The sequence below is a fragment of the Mauremys mutica genome, chromosome 16 (genome assembly GCF_020497125.1).
Source record: "Mauremys mutica isolate MM-2020 ecotype Southern chromosome 16, ASM2049712v1, whole genome shotgun sequence".
In the NCBI taxonomy this organism is placed as follows: domain Eukaryota; kingdom Metazoa; phylum Chordata; order Testudines; family Geoemydidae; genus Mauremys; species Mauremys mutica.
In genome coordinates, this window is record NC_059087.1 from 22,687,486 (window position 1) to 22,701,900 (window position 14,415).

At 46.7% G+C, this 14,415-nt stretch overlaps 1 protein-coding gene across 1 annotated transcript; it reads right to left on the bottom strand.

Moving 5' to 3' along the window:
- Window positions 1–356: 356 nt before the first annotated feature.
- Window positions 357–5,668, bottom strand: DYNLL1 (dynein light chain LC8-type 1). The gene is made up of 3 exons (XM_044990104.1): window positions 5,514–5,668; window positions 3,810–3,947; window positions 357–748 (listed from the first exon to the last, which is right to left on the bottom strand). The coding sequence occupies exons 2-3, from the start codon at window positions 3,939–3,941 to the stop codon at window positions 611–613; spliced, it is 270 nt and encodes an 89-aa protein (XP_044846039.1). The 5' UTR covers window positions 3,942–3,947; window positions 5,514–5,668; the 3' UTR covers window positions 357–610.
- Between the last annotated feature and the right edge of the window lie 8,747 nt (window positions 5,669–14,415).

The window sequence follows — 14,415 nt, forward strand, 5'->3', positions numbered from 1 at the left end:
TCACAGCCTTGGACCAGAACTACATGGAGATATTGCCTGTTGACAAATGCTTTAGGTGAGTGAATAAGAAAAATATGAACTTCAGATGGAGAAAAGTGTAGGCTAGCCTTACAGGAATTACAGCTGCAACTTAACTTTAGTAAAGGCAGTTGTACTTGTCTATGCCAGCAGTGAACTTTTCTATACTAGCAGCTTTAGATCAAGTTTTGGGTTAGAGAAAATACACTCACTTTATGAAATACTTCACTTGTTTCCATGGAGCTTAGTACAAATTTTGAGCTTAGTACAAGAATCAATATAGGGCTCAGTGGGATAGATGGCTATAAAACTATTAGAATAAACTCTAAAAGGTTGAGTATATCCAACAGTTTTATTAAAAAGGGAAGCAGGTTTTTGGAAAGAAAATAAATACAAGACAAACTTTTTTGCTATTTTTTATAGCAACAATGAAAACAAACTGGTACAGAGGAGTCCCTGTCCATTACCACCACAACAAAAGGCTTGAAGAGCAAAGTGTGTTCCCCAGGGAAGGCTTAAGATTTCAGTCTCTATTTGGAGTTAGTGTGCAGTCCTGGAACCGGATGCAAGTTTGGATAGCACAGTCTGTGCTCTAACCAGATTTGAAGAGGAGAATAGCAACTTGGCCAAGGTAGAAATAGATGAAGTGCTTAGTCTCATGAGTCACATAGCTGCCAAAGTTCCTTCCCACAATGCAGTGCCAAGTGGGGTTGTACTTCTTGTCAAACTCCTGGAAGAAAAAAACCCAAAATGCACATTACCACCATAGCAGAACTGCCTTTCTTAGACACACAAAAGTTGCAGATTTTTTGAACTGCTGTATTCTCACCTACATCTTTATATTAAGTGTTCAAACACTGAGGCGTGTGGCAGGGTAAGAACAGCATATCCTTTGCTCTGCACTAAGAGTGCAGCTTTGATAATAAGGGAGAGCTGGAATCGCTGACTTACCTTTATTATCCAATTGCTGGTTATTATATCATGAGACAGCAGAAGTCACTGTTTTACTAGGTAGCTGCAGGAGTACAGATAGTATTTTACTGCTGTGATAGTTTATACCCTTATATTCACCCCTTTCATAAGGCTATTAAGTTTTGTACAAAGCATACTACGTAAGGCAGGAGTCGACAACCTTTCAGAAGTGGTGTGCCAAGTCTTTATTTATTCACTCTAATTTAAGGTTTCATGTGCCAGTAATACATTTGAACTTTTTAGAAGGCCTCTTTCTATAAGTCTATAATATATAACTAAACTATTGTTGTAGGTAAAGTAAATAAGGTTTTTAAAATGTTTAAGATGCTTCATTTAAAATTAAAATGCAGAGTCCCCTGGACCTGGGCACTGAGTGCCACTGACAAAATCAGCTCACATGCCGCCTTCAGCACACATGCCATAGGTTGCCTACCCCGGATGTATAATTTGAAAACTCATGATTTCCTGATTGTCCTGGTAAAAGGTGTGGCAAGACTGTAAAAGAAAATTTCACCATACGATATTACCAAAGACATGTTCCGGAAGGCAGTCACAAACAAGTTCTCCAGAGATAAAAGGCTAGCCAATGCCACAGCTAGGTGTCAACTAGCTCAAATAGATCACCAACCTGATTAAGTGGCCACTCTTCTGTGTGCGAGGGGGGAAATATATTTTGATAAGGTAGTAGTAGGTGGCCAGAAACCTTACATCAGCTGGAGATGACACTTGCAGAAGAGAAAGGGCTGTAAGAAGAAGGCAGACATCCCAAATCATCACTCTCTACCCACAGCATCAACCCCTGAAGATGGAAGGAAGCACCACTGGACTGGGGGCTGGAAATCCTGACGAAGAGGTTCAGCCAGGAAGACTGCTGGAACTTGTGGTGAGAGACCCCTTTGCTTTGTATTCACTTAGCTTAAGTTAGGTGTAGTTGTGTTTTACCTTTTATTTCCATGTAACCAATCCTGACTTATACTTGTCACTTAATCTATTTTTCCTAAACCAGTGGGTTTGGATTGAAGTATTTGGGAAACTCCATTTGGGATAACAAGATTTGTGCATATTTTCTATTAATAAATGACAGACTTGATACATATTTTTTTCATCCAGGAGGGTGCTGGGCAGTACAACAAACATTTCTGGGCAGAAAGTCTGGGACTGGGAGTTGGCTGGTGTTGTCCTGCAGTGTAGTTCATCAGTGGCTGCCTATAGCACTCATACAGTATGGCTGGGAGTGATTTACATGCTGGAAGCTGACAGAGAGCAGATCAGGAGTGGTTGCTCTCACAGCGAAGCAGCGTTTACAAAAGGCACCCCAGGTTAGGGAACTGAGGGGACAGAACTGTCCATCAGTCCAGATTGTACTATGGTTAATGTTACAGCTGCCCAACTGCCACGTCTTGCAGAAATCAAGCCTGTTTACTAGGTGTAAGCATTCTCTCTTTGCATCCAAGAATCTAGCAAATCCTAATAGATCCTTAGCATAATAGCTTTCAAGCTATGGTTTCTCAACCAGCAATAGGGCAAAGCCCTTGCTAGTGATCTGCAAAAAGAATTTTGAAAGTCAAGCAGTAGAAGGAATGCATATGGAGGAGGAGTGACACAGGATCTCACAAACAGGCGCACACAATGAAAGTGCAGAGTGCTTAGGAGGCATTCCAGTGAATCCATTATGCTAGTTTGCATCATCCTAGTTCATAAGATCAGAAATGAAGATAGTGAGTTGATCCACAGAGGTAAAGATCAGACCATAAGCAGCCCTAATACTCTATTCTTAAAAGAAAACTAGCTTCATTTAATAGACCAAATTTATTCACAAATGAGTAGTATTTTACAGTTAGACACTTTAGTCTGACTCCAAGTTTTGCTAGCCAATGTGATGACCACAAAGAGTCAGACTTGTTAAGAAGTGCTTTATACAAATCTATGCCCAGCAGTCCTGAAATTTAGGGCTTTGGGACAAGCAAAGGTATCCAGCTGTTTTGTATTTGATTATTATATTAAGCCTCTTGGCTAATTGTTTCTATTTCCAATGTGTCTGTCATCACATCCCCTCCCTCTCCACGGCCATTGGGAAGTTGTACTGAAGTTTCACAATGAGATATAGAATTGTTTTGTAGTAAATTAAACTGATGTTTCTGCTTCAGTGATTTTTAAGTGGTGCATTCCCTATAGGAAAGAAAATCTATACTTGTTTCTACATCTCAAGCAGGAGTGGGTTTTTTTTTTTTAAATAAGTTTGCTATTCTCACTGGAAATTGCTAGCAATAAAACTCAAAAAACAGTTTAAGGAGAGCACTTGGCTGACTTAGGTTTTATACGTTGTCAATGACTGCTGTTTATATGTCTGTTCCACTCAATGTAGTCTCAATTCAATTTCAACCTTCCCACTCTTATGGCAGGCCAGTGTCTTCCATTAGCACTGCCAATTCAGCAAACTGCAGAAGTACGAAAAATGGTAAACTACAGTTTCCTCTCCGAACTGGGCTCAGTTGGCAACATCCATCTGCAGCTTCTCCCAACAGCTCCCCTGCTGTTAGAACAAGTATATAGCTAGGATATGAAAAAAACCCAAAGGAAAGAAAAAGAACAGTTACCAAACCCAGGAACAGTTATGTATGACAGATCTTCAGAAGAGTTATACAACATAAAATTACTTGGCAAATGAAGGCCTTTGTATACAACTTCAGTTGAGCTGAGCACTTAGTAAAGCTTTCTTTTCTTCTAGAGTTCCCTTCTGGCAGTACTCCTGTCATACTAGGTTCTAAAACATGCATATCCAGCAACAGAGGGAAAAGGCTATTACAACAGGGATTTACCTTCTTTATATGAGCTGCAATATCCTTCTCAATGTTGTATTTCTCCAGGGCCTGAGTGGCACACTCCACTGAATCTTGCTGCATCTCTTCAGACATATCCGCATTCTTGATCACAGCCTTTCGATCACACATGGTTACCTAGGGAGCACGCATGCGCGAACAAAATAATTTGACATGGCAGTAGGAGCATCCACCACCCAAAACTCCCACAGACAATCTGTTTAACAGGCTTGGTCTTGTACAATGCACGATTTTTATGATCACTATCTAGTAGCTTAAGAACACTGGCCCAGCCTTAATGCAAAACACATCTCAAAGCATGCGGACATCAGCTTTACAGCCAGTGACATAAGTTATACAGACAGTGAAGTAAACTGGATGTAATTTTTCAGCTGTAGTACTTTCCTCCCTCTGTTTCAGCTGAAGTAACTGGTTTGAAAGCATAGTTAAGAGCATATTCAGTTTCACTGATCATGATCTCTTTCCCAAGAGAGAATCTGTAGAATCACTTTTTGGCTTTTCAGCTAAACTAAAGCTTATCAGTTTAAACTGATAGTCTATATAGCCCAGTGGTTCTCAAACTTTTGTACTGGGGACCCCTTTTACACAGCAAGCCTCTGAACACAACCACCTGTATAAATTAAAAATACTTTTATATATTTAACACAATTATAAATACCGTAGGCAAAGCAGGGTTTGGGGTGGAAGCTGACAACTCGTGACTCCCTTGTAATAACCTCGTGACCCCCGAGGGGTCCCAACCTCGTGTTTGAGAACCCCTGGTATAGTCAGTACCCTCATGAGGTGGACGACTCCTAGTAGCCCTTAGTCATAATTTGAGTGCAAATAGAGACCCTGAGCAATTTAAAATACTATATACATTTTCAGGAAATTAAATTCAGAGCTTGGACTACTTTGTGAAGAAAGAGATGCTAGAAAATTCTATGTAATTTCCCTGGCACAGATAAGCTATCGAGTAGCATTCCCCGATATGCTGGCTCTTTGGGAGTGTCCATTGACAGTCCTGCCATGCGTCCTCGTTCTCATTTTGCCAGACAAATCTTAGTATCGGGGGGCGGGGGGTTAAAGCACTGAAGAAGCCACAATACTTCCATCGCACCCCCTCTTGCCCAATGGGTGGTCTTCTCCCCACGCCCCCCCAGCCCAGCCAGGGCGCCCTCCCCCCCATCACCTTCCCCACGCCCCCCCAGCCAGGGCGCCCTCCCCCCCCCATCACCTTCCCCACGCCCCCCCAGCCAGGGCGCCCTCCCCCCCCCCATCACCTTCCCCACGCCCCCCCAGCCAGGGCGCCCTCCCCCCCCCATCACCTTCCCCACGCCCCCCCAGCCAGGGCGCCCTCCCCCCGACGCCCCCCCAGCCAGGGCGCCCTCCCCCCCCCCATCACCTCCCCCACGCCCCCCCAGCCAGGGCGCCCTCCCCCCCCCATCACCTTCCCCCCCCCGCCCACCCAGCCAGGGCGCCCTCCCCCCCTCGCTGGTTCCCCCCCCCGTACCCTCGCTCAATTGGTACTTCCACCGCCCACCCCCTGATACACACAGACTCACAGCAGCCTCCCCCCGCCGGGGCTCACAAGAACCCACGCCCCCGGGGCGCCCTCCTCTTATCCGCTCCTTCTCCCTCCGCCCGCGGGATGAGCAGAGGCCTCTGACCGGCTCGAGGGTCCTGCCCCGGTCGGGAACTCACCGTGTGCTGGGCGGCTCCGAGCGCGGAGGGAAGGGATGGGGCGGGCAGGCAGCTTCTCAACCAGCGCTCGCTCAGCCAGCTCTCCGATGTGACTGAAAGCGCGCGGCGCCACCCCCGTAGCCTAATGCTTCTAGCCACGCCCCTCCGCCTGAGACGCGCCCGCGTGCACCAATCATTGGCCTGTGCAACAATCTCAGGCGCACGTCATTGGCCGACAGCTACCGCTTACCGCAGCTTCTTACTGTTGCGTTTTGTTTCAGCCCGGCATGCATCGCGCTGGCGTCCGTTCCCATAGCGACAGGATGCGTGCTGCTGGGGCCCCAGCTCGAGGCCTGCGCCCGGGAGTGAGGAGCTTGCGGAAGCACCAAGTTTCGAGGATCCCTCCCGTAGCGTCTCATCCGATAAAAGGGAGGGGGGATCCCCCCAGGAGCAGCGGTGAGGGCGGCTCCCATTGACGGGGCTATGGAGACCGTTGCTGAGGACAGGATCCCCACCCCACCCCGTTCTCAGAGGCATGGAGAGGCCTAGGCTCAAATCCCCGCAGGGATACAAGGGCCTGGGAATACAGAAGCCTCCTCTGGAGACTGGCATGTGACGCTCCATCTCCCCAGAAACAGGCATCCAAGGTTGTGGCCCCTTCCTTGGAGAAAAGGTGCCGCTGATCAAGAGCGGTATTTATATTTAGGAGCACCTAGAGACCCCATCTGAAATTGTGCACACGCAAAGTGAGAAAGAGTCCCTGGCCCAAAGAGCTTAGAGACTAAGTAGACAAGATATACAAAGAGCGGGAATGGAAACAGATGCTGCAGGGACTTCATCATCTTGTGCAATTGTGGGGGGAATCAGATCTCTCTCTTTTGGACAGACCCAACAGTGTTCAGGGACCAGTTACCTTCCTCCAGAAGTCACTAGAGAATGAGAACTGAATTTGCAGCAGGAATGAAGCTCAGTAGGTAGTAGACAAGCATAGACCATGGAATGCTTTTAAGCTTTAGCTCATTCTCTGATCTGAAGGTGGTTAATGGCATCTGCTGAAATCCCTATGGGAATTTAAAGAATGAGAAAATACCCAGAAACGAACGTGAGGAATTTCTGTAATATTGTTATGAAAAACTATGCGTGACTCAGTTTCTCTACTCACTTTGTATTGTTACCCACTGGATATGAGCCGATTAATTTATTTATTGGAACAGGAATCTGGGTGAGATTCATGTACAGTTGGCATATCTAGGTTGGTATGAATTCATTAGCATACCACATATGTATTAAGTTGCCTTGAAGATACAATAGAAGACCAAGGACCAAATATTAATTTCTAATACCTGTCAATCAAGTTCACTCAGAACATATGAAAACAGTGTGACTGCAGCTTGAAACAAATGCAGGAGATAAGAGCAGAAAGAGGCATTATGATTAGTTTGACCTTGGGCATAATATAGGCCAAAGAAACCCATCCAGTAATCTCTGCATCAAGACCATAACATCTGTTTGAACTATAGCATATCTTTTTAGAAAGATATCCAGTCCTGAGGTAAAGATTTCAAGCTATGGAGAATCCACCATATCCCTCAGTAAGTTGTTCCAATGGTTAATTACCCTCAGTGCTACCTATTTGCACCTTATTTCTAATCTCAATTTGTCTAATTTCATCTTCCAACCATTTAATCTCATGCATTTTTGTGATAAAGAGCCATCTACTATCAGAAATCTTTTTCCCCAAGTTGGTATTTGTAGCTTGTGACCAAGTCACCTCTTAACCTTCTCTTTGGTAAACAAAATAGATCAAGCTGAAGTTTATCACTATAAGGCATGTTTTCCAGACCACAAATAATTGCAGCTCTTTCCTCTACCCTTTCCAATTTTTCAACACTTTTTTTATAAATGTGGGCACCAGACTTGGACTCAGTATTCCAGTAATGGTCTCACTAAAGCTGTGTACAGATATAATACTATCTCCAAGGCCGTGGCTACACTTGCAGATTTAGAGCGCTTTGGGTTAAACCAGCCTTCAGAGAGCGCACCAGGGAAAGCGCTCCAGTCTGTCCACACTGACAGCTGCAAGCCCACTGGCGTGGCCACATTCACAGCACTTGAAGTGATATTTGGAGTGGTGCATTATGGGCAGCTATCCCACAGAGCACCTCTTCCCATTCTGGTGCTGTGGCTTGTGGGAAGGGGGCATGGGGTGTGGGGCATTCTGGATCCTGTCCCAATGCCCTATGATGCATCGCTTCACATCCCAGCAATCCCTATGTTTCTGTCTACATTTGGCATCATCTTTCAACGGTTTCTGTGCAGAGCACACTTTATCTTCCCTTTCAGTCTGCGAGTATGGAGCCCGAACTGCTGCGGAACATGCTGACGAGTCTCGCCAGCACGTCTTGTTTGGCAGTTGAGTTACTGCTTAAGATGCCAAAGTGACAGTCTTCTTTGCTTGTATGCGGCCTCTTCCTGAGTCTTCTCAGTCTATCAGACAGTAATAAGAATGACAGCTGAGCTCTCAAGGTTGCACCTATACAGGGAAAATGCAACACTTAACAGAGGCAGCATTGTACACACGAGACAGAGCAATGATTCCCCCGTACTTAAGGAGGGCAATCACAAAAAACATACTTTGCCTGTCCCAAAGTGAGTGCACATAATCCACGAGAGCCCCAGAAATGGTGAGTAAGCACAGGGTCCATGGGGACTGATTGTTTCATGGCTGTAGTGTCCTCTGGGTTTCTGTGCCTTGGGGAGAGCCAACAGCTGCAGGGGGCACCTACACTGAACAGTGTCCTAACACAGGGCCACCCAGAGGATTCCGGGGGCCCGGGGTCTTCGGCGGCGGGGGGGGCCCTTCCGTTCCGGGACCCGCCGCCGAAGTGCCCCGAAGACCCGCAGTGGGAGCCCCCCGCCGCCAAATTACCGCCGAAGCGGGACCCGCCGCTGAAGTGCAGCCCGGTCTTTGGCGGTAATTCGGCGGGGGGGGAGTCCCCACTCCGGGTCTTCGGGGCACTTCGGTGGCGGGTCCCGGAACGGAAGGGGCCCCCCGCCGCCGAAGACCGGGCTGCGCTTCGGCGGCGGGTCCCGCTTCCGCCCCGGCCCCAGCCTCTTACCCCCGGCTCCCTCCTCACCCGGAGCCTCAGCGCCTCGCCGGAACAGCCGCAGCGTGTGGCCGGCGGGGCCTGAGCTCCGTCCCGCTCAGAGCCGCATGGTGAGGGGGCGGGGCTGGGAGCTCCACGCCGAGCGGAGGCAGCTGAGCTCAGCCCAGAGCTCCCAGCCCCGCCCCCTCCCCACGCGGCTCTGAGCGGGGCGGGGCTCAGGGGCCCTGGCGGAGACTCGGCGCTTGATGCGCTAGGGCTCCAGGAGAGGGGCGGAGGCGGGAGCCTCCGCTGTTCTCTTGGGGGCCCCTGCGGAGCCCGGGGCAAATTGCCCCCTTTGCCCCCCCCTCTGGGCGGCCCTGTCCTAACATTCTCCACAGGAGTTCATCCTGGAAGATATCTCGCTGCTGAGGGTGACCAGGGAAGCAAGGGAGGGTCTTCTCCTACAATGCGGCTTCTGCCCTGGCCCATACGCAGCTTGCCTGTGTGCAGCAATGGTCCCCCATCCTCGCCCAAAGAGCCCGTACCTAAAAACTTCCTTCCTGAAAAGAAAGCCACTTACTAGAAACCTCCTCTGTTGTTTGTCCTTCCCGAAGCACCAGATGCCACGACTGGTTGCCTTCCTTCTGGCTTGAGAAGAGCTCCTGGCTGCATGCATCTGGGGATTCCAGGGTGTCTCCCCGCAACCTCAGCACCATTGCTCGTGCTTTCCTCCTCTTCCTCCCCCCCTTGCTGTGCTGGGCTCGGAAGTATCCATGGTGGTCATTGCAGTGGAGGTGGGATCATCCCCAAGTATTGCATCCAGCTCTTTATAGAATTTGCAGGTTGTGGGGGCAGCACCGGAGCAGCTATTAGCCTTGCGGGCTTTGCGTTAGGCATTCCGCAGCTCCTTTACTTTAACCCGACACTGCACCGCATCCCGGTCATGGCCCGTGTCCATCATGGCCCTTGATATGTGCCCTAAAGTATCGTAATTCCTACGGCTGGAGCGCAGCTGGGATTGCACAGATTCCTCCCAACAAACACTGATGAGGTCCAGCACCTCGCCATTGCTCCATACTGGGGATCACCTGGCGCTTGGAGTTATGGCCACCTGGAAAGATGCGCTGATAGCACTCCACGCCTGGCTGAGCAAACAGGAAGGGGATTTTCAAAATTCCCAGGGAATTTAAAGGGCGGGTCTGAGACTTGGTCACCTGAGGACAGGGCAGCAGAGTTCAAAAGTGATGACCAGAGTGGCTAGAACAGCATTGTAGGACACTTCTGGAGGCCAATCAGAGCGCATTAGGCATCCACACTGGCACCATGGTGCTCCAGCGAGAGTGCAACAAGCGTTATTCCTCTTGGGGAGGTGGAGTACCAGGAGCGCTCCAGCTGCGGAGTCAGAGCGCTCTAAGTGTCTTGCCAATGTGGACGGGGAGTGAGGTAGAGTGCTCTTGGCAGCTTTATTGCGCTATAACACACAAGTGTAGCCAAGGCCTGAGTCATATTTGATCTTCTCTTGATTATACATCCAAAGATACCATTCGCCCTCTGAGCCACAGCATCACACTGGGAGCTCATGTTCAGTTGGTTATCTACCATGACTCCTAAGCCCTTTCCATTGTCACTGCATTCTAGGATACACTTCTCCATTTTGCAATTGTGACCTCCATTTTTTGTTCCTAGATGTATGACCTTGTATTAGATTTTATTAAAATGCATGTTGTTCAAATGAACTCTCCTTACCAAGAAATTTAAATCAACCTATATAAGTGACCTGTCTCTATCATTATTTACCACTGCACCAATTTGTGTGTCATCCTCAACTTTCACCAGGAATTATTTTATGTATTCTTCTAAATTATTGATAAAGACATTGAATATCTTTGGGCATAGAACAAATTACTGCAGGACCCCACTAGAAATACTCACACTGGATTACAATTCTTAATTTACAATTGCTTTTTTGCAATCTTCATATTAATCAATTTTAACCCTTTTAATATGGGCTACCTTGATTTTGTATAATGCTATTTTTTTTATTAGAATGTCATACAGAACTAAGTCAAAGGCCTTACAGAAGTCTATTATGTGAGCAGTTATCTTTATCAACCAAATTTGTAATCTACATTAAACTTATAACAGGTTTGTTTGACAAAGGACTATTTTAAATAAAAATTCTATGTCCTTTAATTCTTTACTGATTGGGTCCCAAATCAGCCTTTCCATGATTTTGCCTGGGATTGATGTCAGCCTATTACCTGGGTCAATGTGTTAACCCCTGTTAAATACTGATATTACTTTAGCTTTTTTTCTAGTCCTTTGGAACTTCAGTGTCTCAAGATTTGTTAAAAATCAACAACAGTGTTTCAGAATGCTCCTTGGTCAATTCTTTTAATACTCTTGGGTGCAAGTTATCTGGTCAAGCAGACATAAAAATATTTAACTGTAATAGTTGCTGTTTAACATTCTCCCTATTTACTGATAGAATAGAAAGTATTTAACATTGGAAGATATTAGTACATCATCCTACTTTTTTCTAAATACAGAACAGAAATATTTATTGAATACTCATGTCTTTTCTATATCATAATTGACACTTTTACCATGTATCAGAGGGGTAGCCATGTTAGTCTGGATCTGTAAAAAGCGACCAAGAGTCCTGTGGCACCTTATAGACTACATCTACCAATACGTCTGTTAGTCTGTAAGGCGCCACAGGACTCTTTGCTGCTTTTTACTTTTACCATGCTTATCTATATGCTGTTGGATATATGGGGTTATTAGGATTTAATTTGTTCCTGATATGCTTAAATAATTTCTTCTTATTGGCCTTAATCCTAGTGGCCATTGGTTTTTCATTTACACCTTTAGTCTGCCTTATTAATTGTCTGCATTTCCTAACTGTTAATTTGTTGTCCTTACCATCAGCTTTCACATGTTTCCATTTGTTATATCTTGATTTTTGTTAATTATTGCTGCTTGTGACAATCAGGCTCCAGACACCCTCAGCAGAGAACAGTGGGTCTGAATCCCAAAGAATAACCAATTGAATCAACTTATTGTACACAGTGTTATTGTGTAGAAATATATATGCCCAGTAAAGTCTTTGTGAAAGCTTTAATTGTTCTGAACTTGATGGTCATTAGGAGACAGGGCCGGTGCAAGGATATTTTGAGCCCTAGGCGAAACTTCCACCTTGCCCTCCCCCTCCCTCCCACCCCCCAACCTCCGAAAACTAGTAAACGTAGCATTATAAACAGCCTTTAAGGGGTTTAAATTGTTTTCCATTGCCTCTAATTGAGTCTTCCATTGCATCACCAGCCAGGTTAGGCAGGGTGACAAATCCTCCTAGACCCAAAGGGCCATTATCCCCTGGTAACTAATTTCTACTCCAAGCCTATGAAGCAGACTTTTAAGGTAAATCCATTATTCCTTTAATATTACCCATGCACAAATCTCACAAAGATTCTCACTCTTGAAAGTTACCAGCCTTGTATAGATCCCTTCCACGTTCCTCTTTGTGGGTAAGTGCCCTGTAAGACACATGTGGGGTGCAGTGAGTTTGTCAGGCCTGCGGTGACAACTGTTTGTGAAGATCAGGGTGCCCTTTGCCAAGGGGTGCTGGTGTCACAGTGAGCTTGGGGTGGCTGACAGTGTGGGGCAGGGCGCTGAGGTTGGTGGGGCAGGTAATACTCACTGGGCTGGGGGGAGGCGGTGCCGGGATGGGGCAGAGGCAGGTACCTGTCAGTCTTCAGCGCTTGGTCCGCCCCAGCAGCCTCTTCACCTCAGAGTCTCCCCCGCTTGCCCAAGGGCCACTCCTCCTCTCAAGCTCCCTGGCTGCTGCCACTGCGGCCACTCGGGAGGAAGCGGATGGGAGGCGCCGCCGCGGAGGAGACACAAGGGGTTGGGCTCGGCTGGGGCCCGCACCTGCCGGCCGAGAGCAGCAGGAACCGGGCGCCACTTGGGAGGAGCTGGGCGGCCCGAACCCAGCATGGCAGCAGCCTCTGCAGCAGCAGGGACAGGCGGGGAGCATAGCCCGCCATGGGGTAGGAGAGGCTGCGGTGCTGCTGCTGTTTCCCACCTACACCCATCCTTCTCCTGGCTAGAATCTGACAACCTAGTGCTGATCCACAGGGGGTTAGGTTGGCTTAACTATGCTGCTCAGGGGGGTGGATTTTTCATACCCCTGAGTAAAGTCGTTAAGATGACTTAATTTTCTAGTGTAGACCAGGCCCCAGTCTTGGAAAACTAAGGCTTGGTCTACACTAGAAAATTGTCAGCTTAACTGCGCCGCTCAGGGGTGTGAAAAATCATAGCCCCCAAGAGGCATAGTTACGTCGGTCTAACCCCAGTGTGGACAGCACTAGGTTGATGGAAGTTCATTGACTTCGCTACCCCCCTCTCGGGGAGGTGAATTAACTACAGCAACAGGAGAACCCCTCCTATCAGCATAGGTAATGTCTACACTGAAACACAGAAGTGGGAGAAGGGGTTAATTTTTCAAAGTTATTTTTATTCAGGTCATCCATTCAGCAGATCAGCTGCAGATTAGAACATGTTTAATTCACACTAATGACAGAGAAATTAATTGAAAATTACTGAATGCTGTGAATTAGCAGGTACTTACATAAATAATAATAAAGGATGACATATCACAAAATGTGCTTAGTTAATTTATTTTGACAATGGCAGTTTGGTTTTAATTATGTACATCATAATGCTCTAGTAAATGTTCTGTTGTGTGGTTTGTAAAACAAGTTAAATCTTAGCAATGTGGCAGCTCATGACACTCTCTGCATTTAAATCTTTTCTGAGAGGTGGAGAAAAATGGACTGGTTTTTTTTTGGCAATTCAGCAAAGTGCAGATTAGTGAGATTCAACCATTGTTACATTTGTTATCTTTTGAATTGGCTGATACATGTGCATTTGGGAAAGAGCTACCGAACTGAACACAGGCAATGATTGCTGGTTGGAATGTTATCAGTTTACAACAGATACATCACAAGATTTAACAATGTCTTTCCTCCTGGAATCAGAAGTGCTGGGAGTCAGAGTTTTCCAGACCATATTTGCAGACTCAATGGGCCTGATTCTCCAATCACATTGTTTGTAGCTTTCTACACCCACCCACTTTGCGCACATTGTGCCAGATCCACACCTGGAGTAGCATGGAGCTACACTAGGGATGGATTTGTCCCAGTGAGTGCAAAGTGAATATAAAATGTTATCACTGGGATGAGTGGAGAATTCTGATTTGGTAGCATTTTACCCCTCTTTGCACACGTGTTCATGTAGTCAATATAGGATAAGGTTCCAGATAAGCCGCTGCACATTTGGAAGCTTATCTGACACAGGCCTGAAGTTCACCTATTTGTAGTGGGAGTTCATGCAAAGCTGCATAAGGGCTTCTCCTTCCTGTCTGATCTCTTGGCACATGTCTAGTCCCATCTTTGCTGTTGCAACATGAAGGAAGTATCTCTGCCAGGCCCAAGGCTTTCTGTGTTACCTTGTTCCACTCTCTGCTTAAGCGCCCAACAACAGCTAGTGTTGCTGGTGAGAGTCCCATGATTAGGAATCTCTTTGTTCCCAGATCTGAGCCCTTCCCTACCCCGGCTCCCCTGTGTCTGACCAAAATAGCAACTAGCATAGGGGGCAGCATGTGAGCGAGCCCTTCAAAAAGTTGTTTGATGGGAAGTTCTCTGCAGAAATTAAAAGCTACATAAAGAGTTTCAAGAGTATTGATCCACCTCACTCTGAAATACAAATATTTGTTCATGCTAATCAAATCCAGATATAGGCTCAGTGTCACCATAAGCAACATAACTGCTTACAAC